Source organism: Bos grunniens, chromosome 2 (genome assembly GCF_055505025.1).
Source record: "Bos grunniens cultivar Pamir isolate PY7600 chromosome 2, Bosgru_T2T1.0, whole genome shotgun sequence".
NCBI lineage: Eukaryota > Metazoa > Chordata > Mammalia > Artiodactyla > Bovidae > Bos > Bos grunniens.
This window is the reverse complement of record NC_141166.1, coordinates 11,103,214-11,117,654: the sequence shown is the minus strand read 5'-3', so window position 1 is coordinate 11,117,654 and position 14,441 is coordinate 11,103,214. Positions and strand designations below refer to the sequence as shown.

The window sequence follows — 14,441 nt, the reverse complement described above, 5'->3', positions numbered from 1 at the left end:
TTTCACTTTCATCAAGACCTTTTTAGTTCTTCACTTTCTGCTATAAGGGTGGTGTCATCTGCGTATCTGAGGTTATTGATATTTCTCCCATCAATATTGATTCCAGCTTGTGCTTCATCCAGCCCAGCATTTCTCATGATGTGCTCTGCATATAAGTTAAATAAGCAGGGTGACAATATACAGCCTTGACATACTCCTTCCCAATTTGGAACCAGTCTATTGTTCCATGTCCAGTTCTAACGATTGCTTCTTGACCTGCATACAGATTTCTTGGGAGACAGGTCAGGTGGTCTGGTATCCCCATCTCTTGAAAAATTTTCCACAGTTTGTTGTGATCCACACAAAGGCTTTGGCATAGTCAATAAAGCAGAAGTAGATGCTTTTCTGGAACTCTCTTGCTTTTTCGATGATCCAACGGATGTTGGCAATTTGATCTCTGGTTCCTCTGCCTTTTCTAAATCCAGCTTGAACATCTGTAAGTTCACAGTTCACGTACTGTTCAAGCCTGGCTTGGAGAATTTTGACCTCCGACTAGTCACACACCTTTTCTGAGCCTCAGTTTCCTCACCTGTGAAGTAGGGATAATAACGCAACAGAGTGTTCATGATCCAGCGAGGGAAGGGGACATCCAGGGACCTGGTCGGGTACTCGGAATAGTTCTGGACTCCGTCTTTTTTGCCAGAGCCCCGCCCCAGACCCCCACAAACCACGCCCCATCGGACCCCGCCCCAGACAACAAAGCCACGCCCTCTCACCGCGTCACTAGCCCCGCCCTGTCTGGGCCACGCCCACCTACCCTAGCGCAGGTTGCCCTGGTCTCGTTACCTACACCCCGGCGGAGCCGAATCCAGAGGGGCCACGCCACACCCGCTCTCCGCCGACCCCGACACCCCTCCAGGCCCCGCCTCCGAGCCCATGGCCGCGCCGGGACCCCGCGCCTTACGGGCTGCGCTCTGTGGCGGCTGCTGCTGCCTCCTCCTGTGTGCCCAGCTTGCTGTGGCTGGTAACGCGTGCCCTTCACCCAACTGCTTGCCAGGAGCAGTCTGGGCTTGGGGAGGGGGCGCGGGAGGGGACTTCTCACTTGTGTGCGGGGCTCCTGGGGTGGGTAGAAGGAGGCTCCGACTGTCTGTGGAGCCGTATATAAGGTTCCGGGTGTGAGGCAACTTCAGGTGTAGGGAAGTGAAGCGGCCCCAGGTGAATGGGATGGGGGTGGCTCCTGATATATGCAAAGGGAGGGTGCTCTGGTGAATGTCAGGGAGCTTCTAGGCGTGTGTGCCCATGTGTTTGTGGAAACTCCAGGCGTGCGGTGGGGCTTAGGGGATCCAGGTGAGTGTATGTGTGCAGGGGGGTGAGATCCGTAGTAGTGGGGAAGGGGAACGGTAACTTGGGTTCCAAGTGTTGCACCCACCTCACGCCCAGGTAAAGGTGCTCGAGGCTTTGGGCGGGGAGCCCTGCTCCGTGTGAACATCTGGCCAGCTGTCCGAGTGGCCTGCAAACAGCTGAAGCCCTGTGAACATTGTGTGGAGGGGAACCGAGCACACAACCTCTCCAGCTGTGTGTGGGAGCAGTGTCGGCCAGAGGAGCCAGGTATGGAGTTAGGCCCTCCCCAAGGTTAGTGCCCCCATTTCTGAACATCAGAGCCTTGGCCCCACTCCCTAAACCGCTTCCCTGCTCCTTCTCCCATCAGGACACTGCGTGGCTCAATCAGAGGTGGTCAAGGAAGGTTGCTCCATCTACAACCGCTCAGAGTCATGTCCAGGTAAGGGGGCTCCCTCTGGCCTAAGTCAAGCTGCGGGGAGGGGGCCGAGGGGTCCTCAGCCAGAGCCCGCCTCCAGTAGGGAATCGGCCTCTCCCCGAGAGAAGACTGTGCCCACAAGCACTGGGTCCAGCGTCAGTTCTGCCTTTAGCTCACTGAGATGTGGCTTCCCCTCTCTGGCCCGTTTCCTCCTCTGAAAATTGGTGCAGCTAGAGGATCTAGGACAAGCATGCAGAGGAACTGGAGGAACTAGCTCTTCTATTTTAAACCACAGTGAGGACTTTGGAAGCTCAGAAGGGAATGGGGGGAGGGCTTCCTGAAGGAGGCAGCGTCACAGATGATGATTAACGTAGAGATGGAGAGAGAGGGCTCCGCTGGTGGAAGGAACTGTATAAACTAAGGCTTAAGAGTGTGCCAGGTGGGCCTGAGATGGGGTCTTGATGGGAAGTGGCAGGGGTCTGGTTTAATTATGGATTTCCTGTCTCTTCAGCTGTGCACCACCACCCAACTCATGAACCGAAGACAGTCACAACAGGTAGGTACTATCTGGGGTAATGGAAGGATAAGAGGTGCATGGAAAAACAGCTGGGGTCAGGCACTGACGTGCTCTGTGACCTCAACCCTGTGATTTCTCCCTCTGAGCCTGTGTCCAACATCTGTAAAATGGGTTGAAGAATATCTCACAAAGTGAGGATTTTATGAGAGGGTGTATAGCACCTCATTCAGTTTCCAATGTATAGAAGGTGATCAAGAAATGATGGTTCCCATCCCTTTTCCCCAACCCCGGTTCTGAGAACTCAGGATGGCCCCCCTCAGGACCTGCTTGGTGCTGAGGGTGTATGTCAGGTTGCCAAGGAGATGTCCTCAGTGACTACCTACTGCAACCTCCAGGCCCAGAGAGGGTCACAAAGCAGGGTCCCAGCCGAACAGAGGCAAGAACCCCACCCTTTGGTTCCCACTGCCCCTCAGGGTCTGGAGGTCAGCAGGCTTGGCAAGGATGGCTGAAGAGGCTCTTGGTTAATTAAAGCCAGAAACATGATCTCAGGGGCTGAATTATTGATGGCTCCTCCTCCAGCTTGAGCCCCAGCTGGGTCTTGTGCAGCTTATTTCTTCCTTCTTCTGCTCCTCTTTCCCTAGTCCCCTTCTCTGGGGCTCCCTGAGCTGCTGCTGGGACCACCCTTCACATTCTCAGATTCCCCTTCTGGGGAAGTGGGATCCAGCCTCTGGGAAGTGGATCCAGCACCCAACTGGGCCCCTCTCACTGCCCTAGAATGCTCTTCTACCACCAGTCCTGCCCTGCTCTGGGCACCTGGCCCAGGGCCTGAAATCAAATCCCTGGTGGGAGTGGATGGCTAACGTGGCACAGCTGGGAGCCACCTAGATGTCCTGGCAACTGTGGGCCCTGAGGCGGGGGTGGGGGAAAGGGTTGGGGATGCCATGTAAGTCTGGCTCTGCCCTAACGGAGAGGTGACTGTCAGGCCTGGCATTCAGAGCCTGGTTAGTCCCTCCGACACATGTCATCGAGTCTTCATTTATCCCCTTGGTCGAGGGTGGGCCGCCACGTCTTCCTCTCCTCCTTCCCTCTCTCTGGACCCTGGGTGACTCCAGGGTCTCGGGACTTGGGAGTCCTGAAAGGAGACCACGGCATCTACACCTGGGCTTCGAAGCTCAAGACCCAAGGCGGAGAGGGACTGTGAGCTGAAAGTGGTGTGGACGCCCAAGTTCTGGGTCCATCGTCACCCTGTGGGGTCCTGGTGGAAGAGGGAGGCAGGCAGGGAGCTCACTCACCATCTGGGACCTGTAGTCAGGAAGCCCAGAAAGGGTGTGAGAGGCATCAAGCCACAGAGCAACTCAGGAGCGGAGCCAGGGCCGGATGCTATCCGTCCTTCCAGGCACTTTCCAGCCACCCGTAGAATCTGGGTGGAACTTCTGAGCCCTCTGTCCAAGGCTCCCCTAATGAGGACTGGGGGCCTCCCAGATGACCTGTGCCGGGTTTTGGGGTGGGGCTGGGCCCCTGGCCTACAGTGGCCTGCTGTGGCCTCCACCCTGCAGAGAGCCCCTTGGTCCCTGAGGCCCACAGCCCCGGCTTTGACGGGGCCAGCTTCATCGGAGGCGTGGTGATGGTGCTGAGTCTGCAGGCGGTGGCCTTCTTCGTCTTGCGCTTCCTCAAGGCCAAGGACAGCACCTACCAGACACTGTGAGTACCTGGCCCACCGACCCCCTGCACCTGCTTCCCTGTGGCCCCTCAGGTGGCCCTCACTGCCCGTGTGCCGTCTCCTGCATGGGGCAGCCTCAGGGGCCCTGAGGCCCTCTTGGCCTCCTCCATGTAGGTCGCACCACGTCTCCCCGCTCCAGTTGTGGGGTTCTCTCGGCTGGGTGTTGGCCCATGTGGGACTCGGCCCGGGCGCGGCGTCTGAGAGCCCAGCTGAGCCCCTCTGTCTTTGTCCCCTCATGCTGTCAGCAGGGAGGAGAACCAGTAGGTGACAGCCCAGGCCGCCTTCCGCCTGCAGCTCTGTGGCTGCGGGCAGGAGCCCAGGCCACGTGTGCGGTTTGGTTTTCCTCTGAGAAGGGGAGCTGCTCTGAGGCTCCCGTGTGCTCTGGCCCCCAAGTGTGCTGTGGGGTGGATCGCTGCAACCTCCATTAAAGTGTTTGCTCTTCTGCCCGCTGCCTGCTCTCTGCGGGGTGCAGGGGGGGTCCTCAGCCCAACTGAGGTGGGACCACCACCCTGAGTGCCTTCTTTGTCTGGCCTCTGCAGAATCTGACCCCCTTCAGGCCCAGATTCCACAATCAGGGGAAAGAGAATGAAGAGGCTGCCCGCTCTTGGCTTCCTTAAGGGCACTCAGGGTGGGAAAAACTTTGGTCACCAAATTGTGGCCCCTGTGGACACTGAGCAGACTCAGAGCCCCATAGTTGACATCCCTTCTTGTCCTGGGCCTGGTTCGTGCAGATGAGAGCATCCTTCAACCACCTTCTGCCTCATCGTCATCCCTGTGGCCCCCCGCCTGGTACTCGGTCTGGGCCTGGCCTCTTCCCATGGACCCGGCTTGGACACTGCCCCCAATAAAGGAGCTCTTTCCAGCACTGTGCTTTATGTCCCATGTCTTGGGCTGTGTGTGGATTGGATGGGGTGGGAGGTATGGTCCACTGCCCTCTCTTTCATGGAAATTCAGCCTTAAATTAACACTGTCACCTTTTAAAGTATTTTTATTTGCAGGAATTCCCTGGAAGTCCAGTGGTTAAGACTTGGTGCTTTCACTGCCGGAGCCTGGGTTCAATCCCAGGCCGGGAAATTTAAGATCCCACTAGCCTCACGGCCTGGCCAAAAAAATAGTTGTTGTTGTTATGTGTTTAACCCCCTCCTCCACTGCATTATAGAGAAGGGTGCAGAGACTCAGAAAGGGAAACACGCCGGCTTAAGATCACACAGAGTGGAATGGGGCAGGGCTGGGAATTTAATCCAGGTTTTTCTGACTCCAGAATGAACAGAACTTCAGAACTCCTCTGCAGAGGCATCTCCAGGTTTTTTTTTGCTCCTAAATTGGATCTCTGCCCTTGTTCCAAGGTGGAGGTACCCCCGGGACCCTCCCCAGGGTACTTCTGGCCTTCCTTGAATGGGCCCTCCTAGAAAGCACCACCCATGCCCACCTCCCTCTCTTCACCCCCTCAAACCTGGGCCCAGAAGTCTTCTCTAATAACATCTCCCACCCATGGGGCACTTGCTGGAAACCCGGCATGTGGCTGAGAGTCTGGCATCAGTGTCTGATTTAGTCTCATGATTGTCCTAGAAAGCTGAGAGGCAGTAGAGAGTCACAGGCAAGAGTTTAGCCTGTGGAACCCGACTGCTTTGTGCGACTGGAAGTTAATGGAGCAGCTCTGGGCCTCGGTTTCCTCATCTGTAAAGTCCAGTAACAGCTGTTGCATCTCAGTGGGATGTAGGGCAGGTTCAGAGCAGGAACATGTGCCCCGTCTGCTTCACTCCAGGGCACCCATTCACCCTTCCAGCTGCCCAAATGCCTGCATCTCTTCCTCCCCTCAAGGCCTCCTCTCCTTGCAGGATCTCTGGCTGCAGCTGGAAAGGCTTTAGGGCCCCTGGGCTGCACAGGGAGTTTCAGCTACTCCTTGGCCTCACAGAGGGCTCACCTGCCTACCCATCAATGCCAAACGCAGTCCACCCCCTCCTACCCCCAACACAGACTCACTTCTATCAACACCCACCCTCCTCTCAGACATCAGCCTCCCCTCCAGGTCCCTGCATCTGGGTCATGTGACCCAGCCTGCCTTGTTCTCTCTTCTCCAAGCCTCTGCACACACGGTTTCTCCTGCCTGGGTCGCCCTCCCCTGGCTGGGACGATGCCCGTTCTCTCCCAGGCCAAGGAAAGAATGCCCCCCCTCACCCCTGGCTTTTCGCCCAGTTAAGGACATTTCTCTAGTGGATGTTTTCTTTTTCAAATGTAGTAAATGCCTGCAAGGAACAAAAGGACCACACGGACATTTATGTATGTAAAGAACGAGAATCACTCTCCCCAGCGTCCCACTCCCCAGAAATAACTATGCTTAACAGGATGGGTCAGACCTTTTTCTATGAATTTACAAAATACATACCTACACACCCTTCAGATCAGATCAGATCAGTCGCTCAGTCGTGTCCGACTCTTCGCGACCCCATGAATCGCAGCATGCAACACTCCCTGTCCATCACCAACTCCCGGAGTTCACTGAGACTCACATCCATCGAGTCAGTGATGCCATCCAGCCATCTCATCCTCTGTCGTCCCCTTCTCCTCCTGCCCCCAATCCCTCCCAGGATCAGAGTCTTTTCCAATGAGTCAACTCTTCGCATGAGGTGGCCAAAGTACTGGAGTTTCAGCTTCAGCATCATTCCCTCCAAAGAAATCCCAGGGCTGATCTCCTTCAGAATGGACTGGTTGGATCTCCTTGCAGTCCAAGGGACTCTCAAGAGTCTTCTCCAACACCACAGTTCAAAAGCATCAATTCTTCGGCGCTCAGCCTTCTTCACAGTCCAACTCTCACATCCATACATGACCACAGGAAAAACCATAGCCTTGACTAGACGAACCTTTGTTGGCAAATTAATGTCTCTGCTTTTGAATATGCTATCTAGGTTGGTCATCACTTTCCTTCCAAGGAGTAAGCGTCTTTTAATGTCATGGCTGCAGTTACCATCTGCAGTGATTTTGGAGCCCAGAAAAATAAAGTCTGACACTGTTTCCACTGTTTCCCCATCTATTTCCCATGAAGTGGTGGGACCGGATGCCATGATCTTTGTTTTCTGAATGTTGAGCTTTAAGCCAGCTTTTTCACTCTCCACTTTCACTTTCATCAAGAGGCTTTTGAGTTCCTCTTCACTTTCTGTCATAAGAGTGGTGTCATCTGCATATCTGAGGTTATTGATATTTCTCCTGGCAATCTTGATTCCAGCTTGTGTTTCTTCCAGTCCAGCGTTTCTTATGATGTACTCTGCATATAAGTTAAATAAACAGGGTGACGATATACATCCTTGACATACTCCTTTTCCTATTTGGAACCAGTCTGTTGTTCCATGTCCAGTTCTAACTGTTGTTTCCTGATCTGCATACAATTTTCTCAAGAGGCAGATCAGGTGGTCTGGTATTCCCATCTCTTTCAGAATTCTCCACAGTTTATTGTGATCCACACAGTCAAAGGCTTTGGCATAGTCAATAAAGCAGAAATAGATATTTTTCTGGAACTCTCTTGCTTTTTCCATGATCCAGCGGATGTTGGCAATTTGATCTCTGGTTCCTCTGCCTTTTCTAAAACCAGCTTGAACATCAGGAAGTTCACGGTTCACATATTGCTGAAGCCTGGTTTGGAGAATTTTGGGCATTACTTTACTAGCGTGTGAGATGAGTGCAATTGTGCGGTAGTTTGAGCATTCTTTGGCATTGCCTTTCTTTGGGATTGGAATGAAAACTGACCTTTTACACACCCTTAGTTTTTTTTAAATACAAAATGACAACTTCTCTGGTGGCGCAGGGGTTAAGAATCCGTCTGCCAGTGCAGGGCATGTGGGTTCGATCCCTGGTCCATGAAGATTCTACCAGCAACTAAGCCCGTGTGCCACAACTACTGAAACCCACATGCCTAAGGGCTGTGCTCTGCAATAAGAGAAGCCACTGCAATGGGAGACCCATGCATGGCAATGAAGAGTAGTAGCCCATGCTCGCTGCAAGTAAAGACCGCACAAAGCAATGAAGACCCAGTCAGCCAAAAATAAAACTATTTTTTAAAGTTTTTCATTACAAAAAAAAAATACGAAATGGGAGCATACTTTACATTTTGTTCTGCAACTTTGCCCCTTTCGTTAGAGATCAGATTTGCCCCATGACTTATTCAGACGGTGATGGTTGATTTGCCTGCATCCTATCAAAGTCCAACAGGGTTATTTCCATTTTATCGTAAACAGCATCATGATAAACGGGCTTGTCTTCAGATCTTGGCACACCTGCAGCAGAGCGTGTGTGGTGGGACATATTCCTAGAACTGGAATTGGAGCTTCTCAGCGTTCATCTCATGGATCCATCCTGTCTGGCAAGCTTGGCCTCCACCTTCCTTGACACTTTCATGAACCTGGTCTTCTCTGCCCCCACAAGAACTGGGCCTGGTATAGAGAAGGCCCTCAGAGACGGTTTGATGAATGAATGACCAATGTTTTCCTTTCCTCTGTCACCAGAGGTCCCTCTCCAGCTCAGACCTCACCCCTCACATCTGGACCAAGGCTGCTGCCTCTTCCTCACTGGCCTCCACGCTTGCCCTGCATGGTCTGCCCATGTGACAGCCTGTATTACCAGCTGTTTTCTAGCCTCTGCCAGGGATTCCTCAGTGGACCTTAGGGTGGGCATGAAGTCACCTTGCTAACAATGCTTCTCTCTGGTTGGGGACATGGTTAGGGGCTTGGGCAAAATCTCTGGCAGAGAGAACACAAATCATGTCCTGTCTCTGAGCCTGTTTCTCCTTGTTTATTCACTTATTTAACAAACATTAATGGAGCACCTGCTATGTACCAGCCTATAACCCAGTTTCAATAATATTAATAACAACCATCAGTGGGACTGTGTAAGGATGGGAGGCGATATACAAATAGCACCCAGCATGACTTGGGGGGCCTGCTGCCCACCAGATGGTGTCCGTGGTCATTCCTGATATGGTGACAAGGATCAGGGAAGAATTCCTAGTGGAGATGACATGAGAGCTGGACCTTCATGCCCAGGGGGAGCTTCACAGGGAGAGACGAGGAGGGGATTCCAGATGAGCTAAGGTACAAAAGTAGAAAGATCCTATGTGAACGCAGAAGTCTGAAGAGATGGCTGCAGAGTCTTGGTGGCCAGGATCAGAAGTTGGACTCCATCCTGGTTGGACCGGGCAGGAATAATGCCCATTCTCTCAAAGGTGAAGGAGGAAAAGCCCCCACCTTCTGCTGGTTCCAGCCTGGGTGGGGTATCCCTGGGGAAAGACAATGGAGGAAGTCTTGCTTCATGTCCTCCCACCAGCCTGGAATCTTTTCTCAGGGCCCCAGCAATATGGGCCTGCTGCGGACCCCACCTCCCCTTTTCCTCCTCTTGTTTGGGGAGCCTGCCCCTCTGAGGACCCAGGACTACCCCAGCTGCCCAGGTAGGGGCCCCGGGTCCCCTCCCCACTCACCCGCTCACCCTCCCATCCTCATCCTCTCCCTAGGTATCCTTCTCCCACCCAGCTCACTAGCCTCAAGGGGCAGGGTGGGAGTTTGATAATCTGGGCTCTACACACACACACACACACACACACACACACACAATGTATGCAAATAGATGCAAATGATGAAAAACCTGACAGCTAGAATCTGGGGGATGGAAAGAAAAGTGCAGAGGGGTCTGGAAGAGACATACCCACTATCCCCATGCCCATCCTGTGCCCACCTGGCCCTGTGTCTCCCTGCAGAACCCAGGAAACTGGAAGCCAGTAAAGTTGTCCTCTTGCCCAGTTGTCCTGGAGCCCCAGGAAGTCCTGGGGAGAAGGGAGCACCAGGTCCTCAAGGTAAGAGATGCTAGGGATCAGGCAGGGGCCTGCGGAGGTGGCAATTACAGTCTGTGCTAAGAGATCATGGCAAAGGGGCAAGGAACCTACTGTGTGCCAGGCTCCAGGCTGGATGCCCAGCATCCTAAGATTAACCCTGTGGGGTAGGTAGTATCATCCCCATCTCGCTGGGCTTGGGGGGAAGGGAGGCTCAGAGAGGATCAGTCATTCGCCCAAGTACACAGAGCCAGGAGCCAGGAAAGGCTGCAGCTGGGATCTGACTTCATTGCTTTCTGGCCCCTGACATGGGGCAGGATGTAAGGCATCTCTCTGATTCTGGGATGTCAGGGCAACCTGGACCACCGGGCAAGATGGGTGAGCCTGGGGAGTGTGTGGAGCTAGAGGTCTCTTCTTTCTTTGCTCTGTCCCTGAACCAGAGAGGGGGCTGCTTGGCTGCTGCTCAGGAATTGGCTGTGATTGATCTCTTGTAGAGGGGGTGGAAAGCTGGTGGCGCTAGTGGTAAAGAACCTATCTTCCATTGCAGGAGACATAAGAGATGCACGTTTGATCCCTGGATTGGGAAGATTGCCCTGGAGGAGGACATGGCAACCCACCCCAGTATTCTTGACTGGAGAATCCCATGGACAGAGGAGCCTGGCAGGCTACAGTCCACAGGGTCGCAAAGAGTCGGACATGACTGAAGTGACTTAGCACACGTGCAGTGGGGGTGGAAAGCTGGGAGGAGTGGGGAAAATCAGGAGAAGGGCCTGGGCACCCTCCCCTCTGGTGGTTCCTAAGCCTTCTCTTGGGAGTACTCGGACTTCAGAGCCAACATTCATCTTTTCTTGGGGCTGGAGATTCAGTGAACTTGCTGTGGGGACAGGAAGGTTGAGGCCACCTTCACTGGAGCCCTGGCACCTAGAATCAGATGGTGCTGGAGTGTTGGTGGGTCAGCAGGTGTGGCCCAGCCCACCCCGGAGCTCCTCTTCAGGGGTCCAAAGGAATTGAGAGGGCTCCTGGAGTCCAACACATGGCCTTTTCCATTGCTGGGGCTTGAGAAATAACTTGGGGGCCCCCATCAGCTCATCTCCCCTTCCCCAGGCCCTGGGAGCTGCCAGGAGCTGCTGAGCCGGAATACCACTTTGAGTGACTGGCAGCATCTGTGCCTACCTGAGGGCTGAGCCCTCCCAGTCTTTTGTGACAGTTCAGTTCAGTTGCTCAGTCGTGGCTGACTCTTTGCGACCCCATGGACTGCAGCATGCCAGGCCTCCCTGTCCATCACCAACTGCCCGAGTTTACTCAAACTCATGTCCATTGAATCAGTGTTGTCATCCAACCATCTCATCCTCTGTTGCCCCCTTCCTCTCCTGCCTTCAATCTTTCCCAGCATCAGGGTCTTTTCAAATGAATCAGTTCTTTGCATCAGGTGGCCAAAGTATTGGAGTTTCAGCTTCAGCATCAGTTCTTCCAATGACTATTCAGGACTGATTTCCTTTAGGATGGACTGGTTGGAACTCCTTGCAGTCCAAGGGACTCTCAAGAGTCTTCTCCAACACCACAGTTCAAAAGCATCAATTCTTTGGCGCTCAGCTTTCTTTATAGTCCAACTCTCACATCCATACCTGACTACTGGAAAAACCATAGCTTTGATTAGACGGACCTTTGTTGGCAAAGCAATGTCTCTGCTTTTTAATATGATATCTAGGTTGGTCATAGCTTTTCTTCCAAGGAGCAAGCGTCTTTTAATTTTGTCTTTTGTGACAAGGACACCGCAAATGGTGGCTGGCTGGTGAAGGAGTGTCAGGGAGAGAAAGGACTGGAACAAGTCAGACCCAATGGGCACTTCTACCCCTTGGCCCCTAGGGGGAGCCAGAGCCCACTGGAGCCAAGACATCCCTTCGCTGATTCACTAACAAATGCTTACTGAGCTCCCAGAGGGCCTGAAGAAGTCTGAGAAGGCTTCACAGAGGAGATGCCATTCGAAAGGGCCCTGAAGGCTGTGTAGAAGTTCTCGAAATAGGTGAGGTGCAGAAGGGCATTCCAGGTAGAGGGAAAGACAAATGCAGGGAGGCCGGAGAGCATGAGGGGGTGGGGGAGACCGTGCAAGTGAGCTGAGAGCAGGTGGAGTGCTCGATTGAGGTCTACTGGTGTGGGTCAAGCATGGAGGAGGGCCCAGACTGCAGAGACCCATTCACAAAGGGCGCTGAGTGACTGACTCTGAGAGTGGGGAGCCTTGGAAGAGTTTCAAGCAGAGGAGGGACCAGGTCAGACATGTTTTCGAAAGAAGATTCAGGCTACACTGTGGAGAATGCATTGAATGGGGACCAGAGTGCAGGTAGGGACACAGTTTAGGATGACTGCAGGGGTCTGGGCAGGAGAAGAGGGTGGGCAGGGGCAGGAACGGAGGTAGAGGCTCTTAGACTGAAAGATATTTAGGAGAGAAACTCTACAGGACCTGGGACTGCTTGGCATGAAGAGGAAACTGGGGTTGAGAGGGAGTATCAGGGTAAGACTGAATGGACCTCTGCTCTAAAACCTTGGTTCTTAGCGTAAATGAAAGCAGGGTTATTTTGAATCCGACTCCCAACTGGACTGACCATCTCCTGAAGGCAGGGACAACGTTTCTACTATTTCAGTCCATCCAGGGACTGTGGTGTGAAGTTGAGAGTCAGTAAAAGGTGTGTAGAGTTGACTGGTATATTCACAGGCAAGTCTCACTTGGACTCACACTTTATCAACAAGCCCCCAAACCAAAGAGGGGGGCGTCTGCCCGCCCACCCCTCGCAGCACCTCTGCCCCTTGCATCTCCTCATCCCAGGCTCAGCCTGGAGTGATGACTCCCATCGTCACCTTCTCTGCCTCCCTAGGTGCTCCAGGGGTGACGGGATGGTCCCGTGGATTCCTTCTGCTCTCGGTCACCCTACACAGCAGGTGTGGGGAGCCAGGAGTCTGAATTCTGGCCAGGGAATGAGAATTTGCACCAGCTTACTCTCCAATGTAGGTTTCTCAGTAGGGTCCAGGGAGTCTGAGGGGCCTTTCCTGGGCATTCTGACTTCCCACCTGGGATCTGAGGATTCCTCCATCTCTGCCTCCCCGTCCCCTCCCCCAGGCACCCAGGAGCTGTGGATGGAGCTGGAGGACTTTAGGCAACCACACCTTTGTTCCCCGCAGGTCCTTCCTCCTCCTAGTGGAGGCAGACCATCACCAGCTGGTGCTGGGCAGGTTCTCAGAGGGCAGGGCAGGTGAGGGAGCCTACGGTGGGGCCCTGGAGCAGGCCAAGAAATCTAGGGAGGCTGGATTTTTCCCCAGAGCTGCGATGGCCTCCATGAATGACCCAGGACAACTCTTTCCCCTGCTGTGGGTCTCAGTTTCCTCATTGGAAAAATGGCAGTGATGAGACAGGGTGGTGCAGGAGTGAACAAATTAGGCTCTGGAGGCAATCGATCCTGAGTGTAAAATCCAGCTCTGTCGTTTACTAACTGTGTGACCTTGGGCAAGTCCCTTCTGGGTTAGAGCCTCAATTTCCTCTCCTGTAAAATGGGTAAGGAGGCAGGGAGGGGGGATGTGAGAGCCAGCTGAGGCTCTGTTGAGTGTTATCATTATCTGCTTTGGAAGAGGAACCAAGAAAGGCTTTGTTTTTTTAAAAGAAATACCAACAGTTGAGAAGAAATTTGAAAGAGGGAAGTGGTTACAAGGAGTGCCTCAGCAGAGCCCCCTTTCCTGCCTAAGCGTCTAAGAAGTCCCTCCTAGCTCCCCCCTGGCACAGTAGCTCAGGCTGCAGCTGGGAGCTATGAGGAGACAGACGAGCAAGAGGGAAGCCGGAGATTCTGGGAGGGGACAAGGCAAAGGGAGGCGTCAGTGGCTTTGGAGCCACAGTCCTGAGCTCAAGTCCCAATGCCTCTGTGATTAGCTGCCTGGGCCAACGCCCTGGCTCCATGACACTGCTGTTTTTCCCACGGGGCCAGACAAAACCCACCTCACAGTTGCTCTGAGGCTCCTGTGAGATGATCTCTTCAAGGGTGCCAGGCATGGTGCCAGGACCGAGGCGCCTCCCACCCTCTTCCTGCCAGGGGCCTCCCAGAGTTTCCACGGCGGGAAACCCTTTCCCACCGACCACGATACAAGTGGGAGAAACTGCACAGTGACTCTTCCCGGCGCCTGGTGGTATGGATCCTGCTATCAGACCAATCTCAATGGGCACTACTCGATGTTCAAAGCCCCTGCCCATAATTATGGCATCAACTGGGCCTCACACCAAGGCGTGGGCCACCCTTACCACAGGGATTAAATGGTGCCTCGCTAGGGCACCCTGGTAGCCAGCACCCTTATCTCTATCACACAGCTTCCGGACTCTCAGCGATTGTTCAGTTGCTCGGTCGTATTCGACACTTCATGACCCCATGGACTGCAGCATGTCAGGCTTCCCTGACTTTCACTGTCTCCCAGAGTTGGCTCAAACTCATGCCCAGTGAGTCGATGATGCCATCCAACCATCTCATCCCTGCTCCTCTTACTTTTTATTAAAAAATAAAATCATTTTAACTCTTCCCCAACTGGCAGACGTCTTCCAGCTATTGGGAAAAATGCAAGAGGGCAGAGCAGGGACACAAGTTTCAGTTCCATTCAAGGAAGATCTTCTTTCCAGTCAGGAAGA

The 14,441-nt window shown here is 53.6% G+C and overlaps 2 protein-coding genes across 9 annotated transcripts; both read left to right on the top strand.

Moving 5' to 3' along the window:
- Positions 1 to 827: 827 nt before the first annotated feature.
- On the top strand, positions 828 to 8,849 carry CD164L2 (CD164 molecule like 2). Of its 8 annotated transcripts, none has more exons than XM_086330685.1 (6): positions 828 to 1,003; positions 1,420 to 1,587; positions 1,688 to 1,759; positions 2,247 to 2,291; positions 3,809 to 3,953; positions 8,202 to 8,849. In XM_086330685.1, exons 1-6 carry the CDS (start codon positions 916 to 918, stop codon positions 8,350 to 8,352), a joined length of 669 nt encoding a protein of 222 aa, XP_086186811.1. In that variant the 5' UTR covers positions 828 to 915; the 3' UTR covers positions 8,353 to 8,849. The 8 variants fall into 8 exon arrangements, with proteins under 8 accessions (XP_086186811.1, XP_086186844.1, XP_086186835.1 ...); XM_086330718.1 differs by lacking the exon at positions 8,202 to 8,849 and adding an exon at positions 4,704 to 4,837; XM_086330709.1 differs by lacking the exon at positions 8,202 to 8,849 and adding an exon at positions 4,512 to 4,837.
- A 6-nt stretch (positions 8,850 to 8,855) lies between these two features.
- Positions 8,856 to 14,334, top strand: FCN3 (ficolin 3). Its single transcript, XM_086372377.1, is given in 8 exon segments — positions 8,856 to 9,406; positions 9,713 to 9,808; positions 10,136 to 10,179; positions 10,870 to 10,995; positions 12,676 to 12,784; positions 12,897 to 12,930; positions 12,932 to 13,029; positions 13,858 to 14,334. Coding segments are annotated over 8 exon segments (1,134 nt in total). The 5' UTR covers positions 8,856 to 8,997; the 3' UTR covers positions 14,076 to 14,334.
- Positions 14,335 to 14,441: the final 107 nt, after the last annotated feature.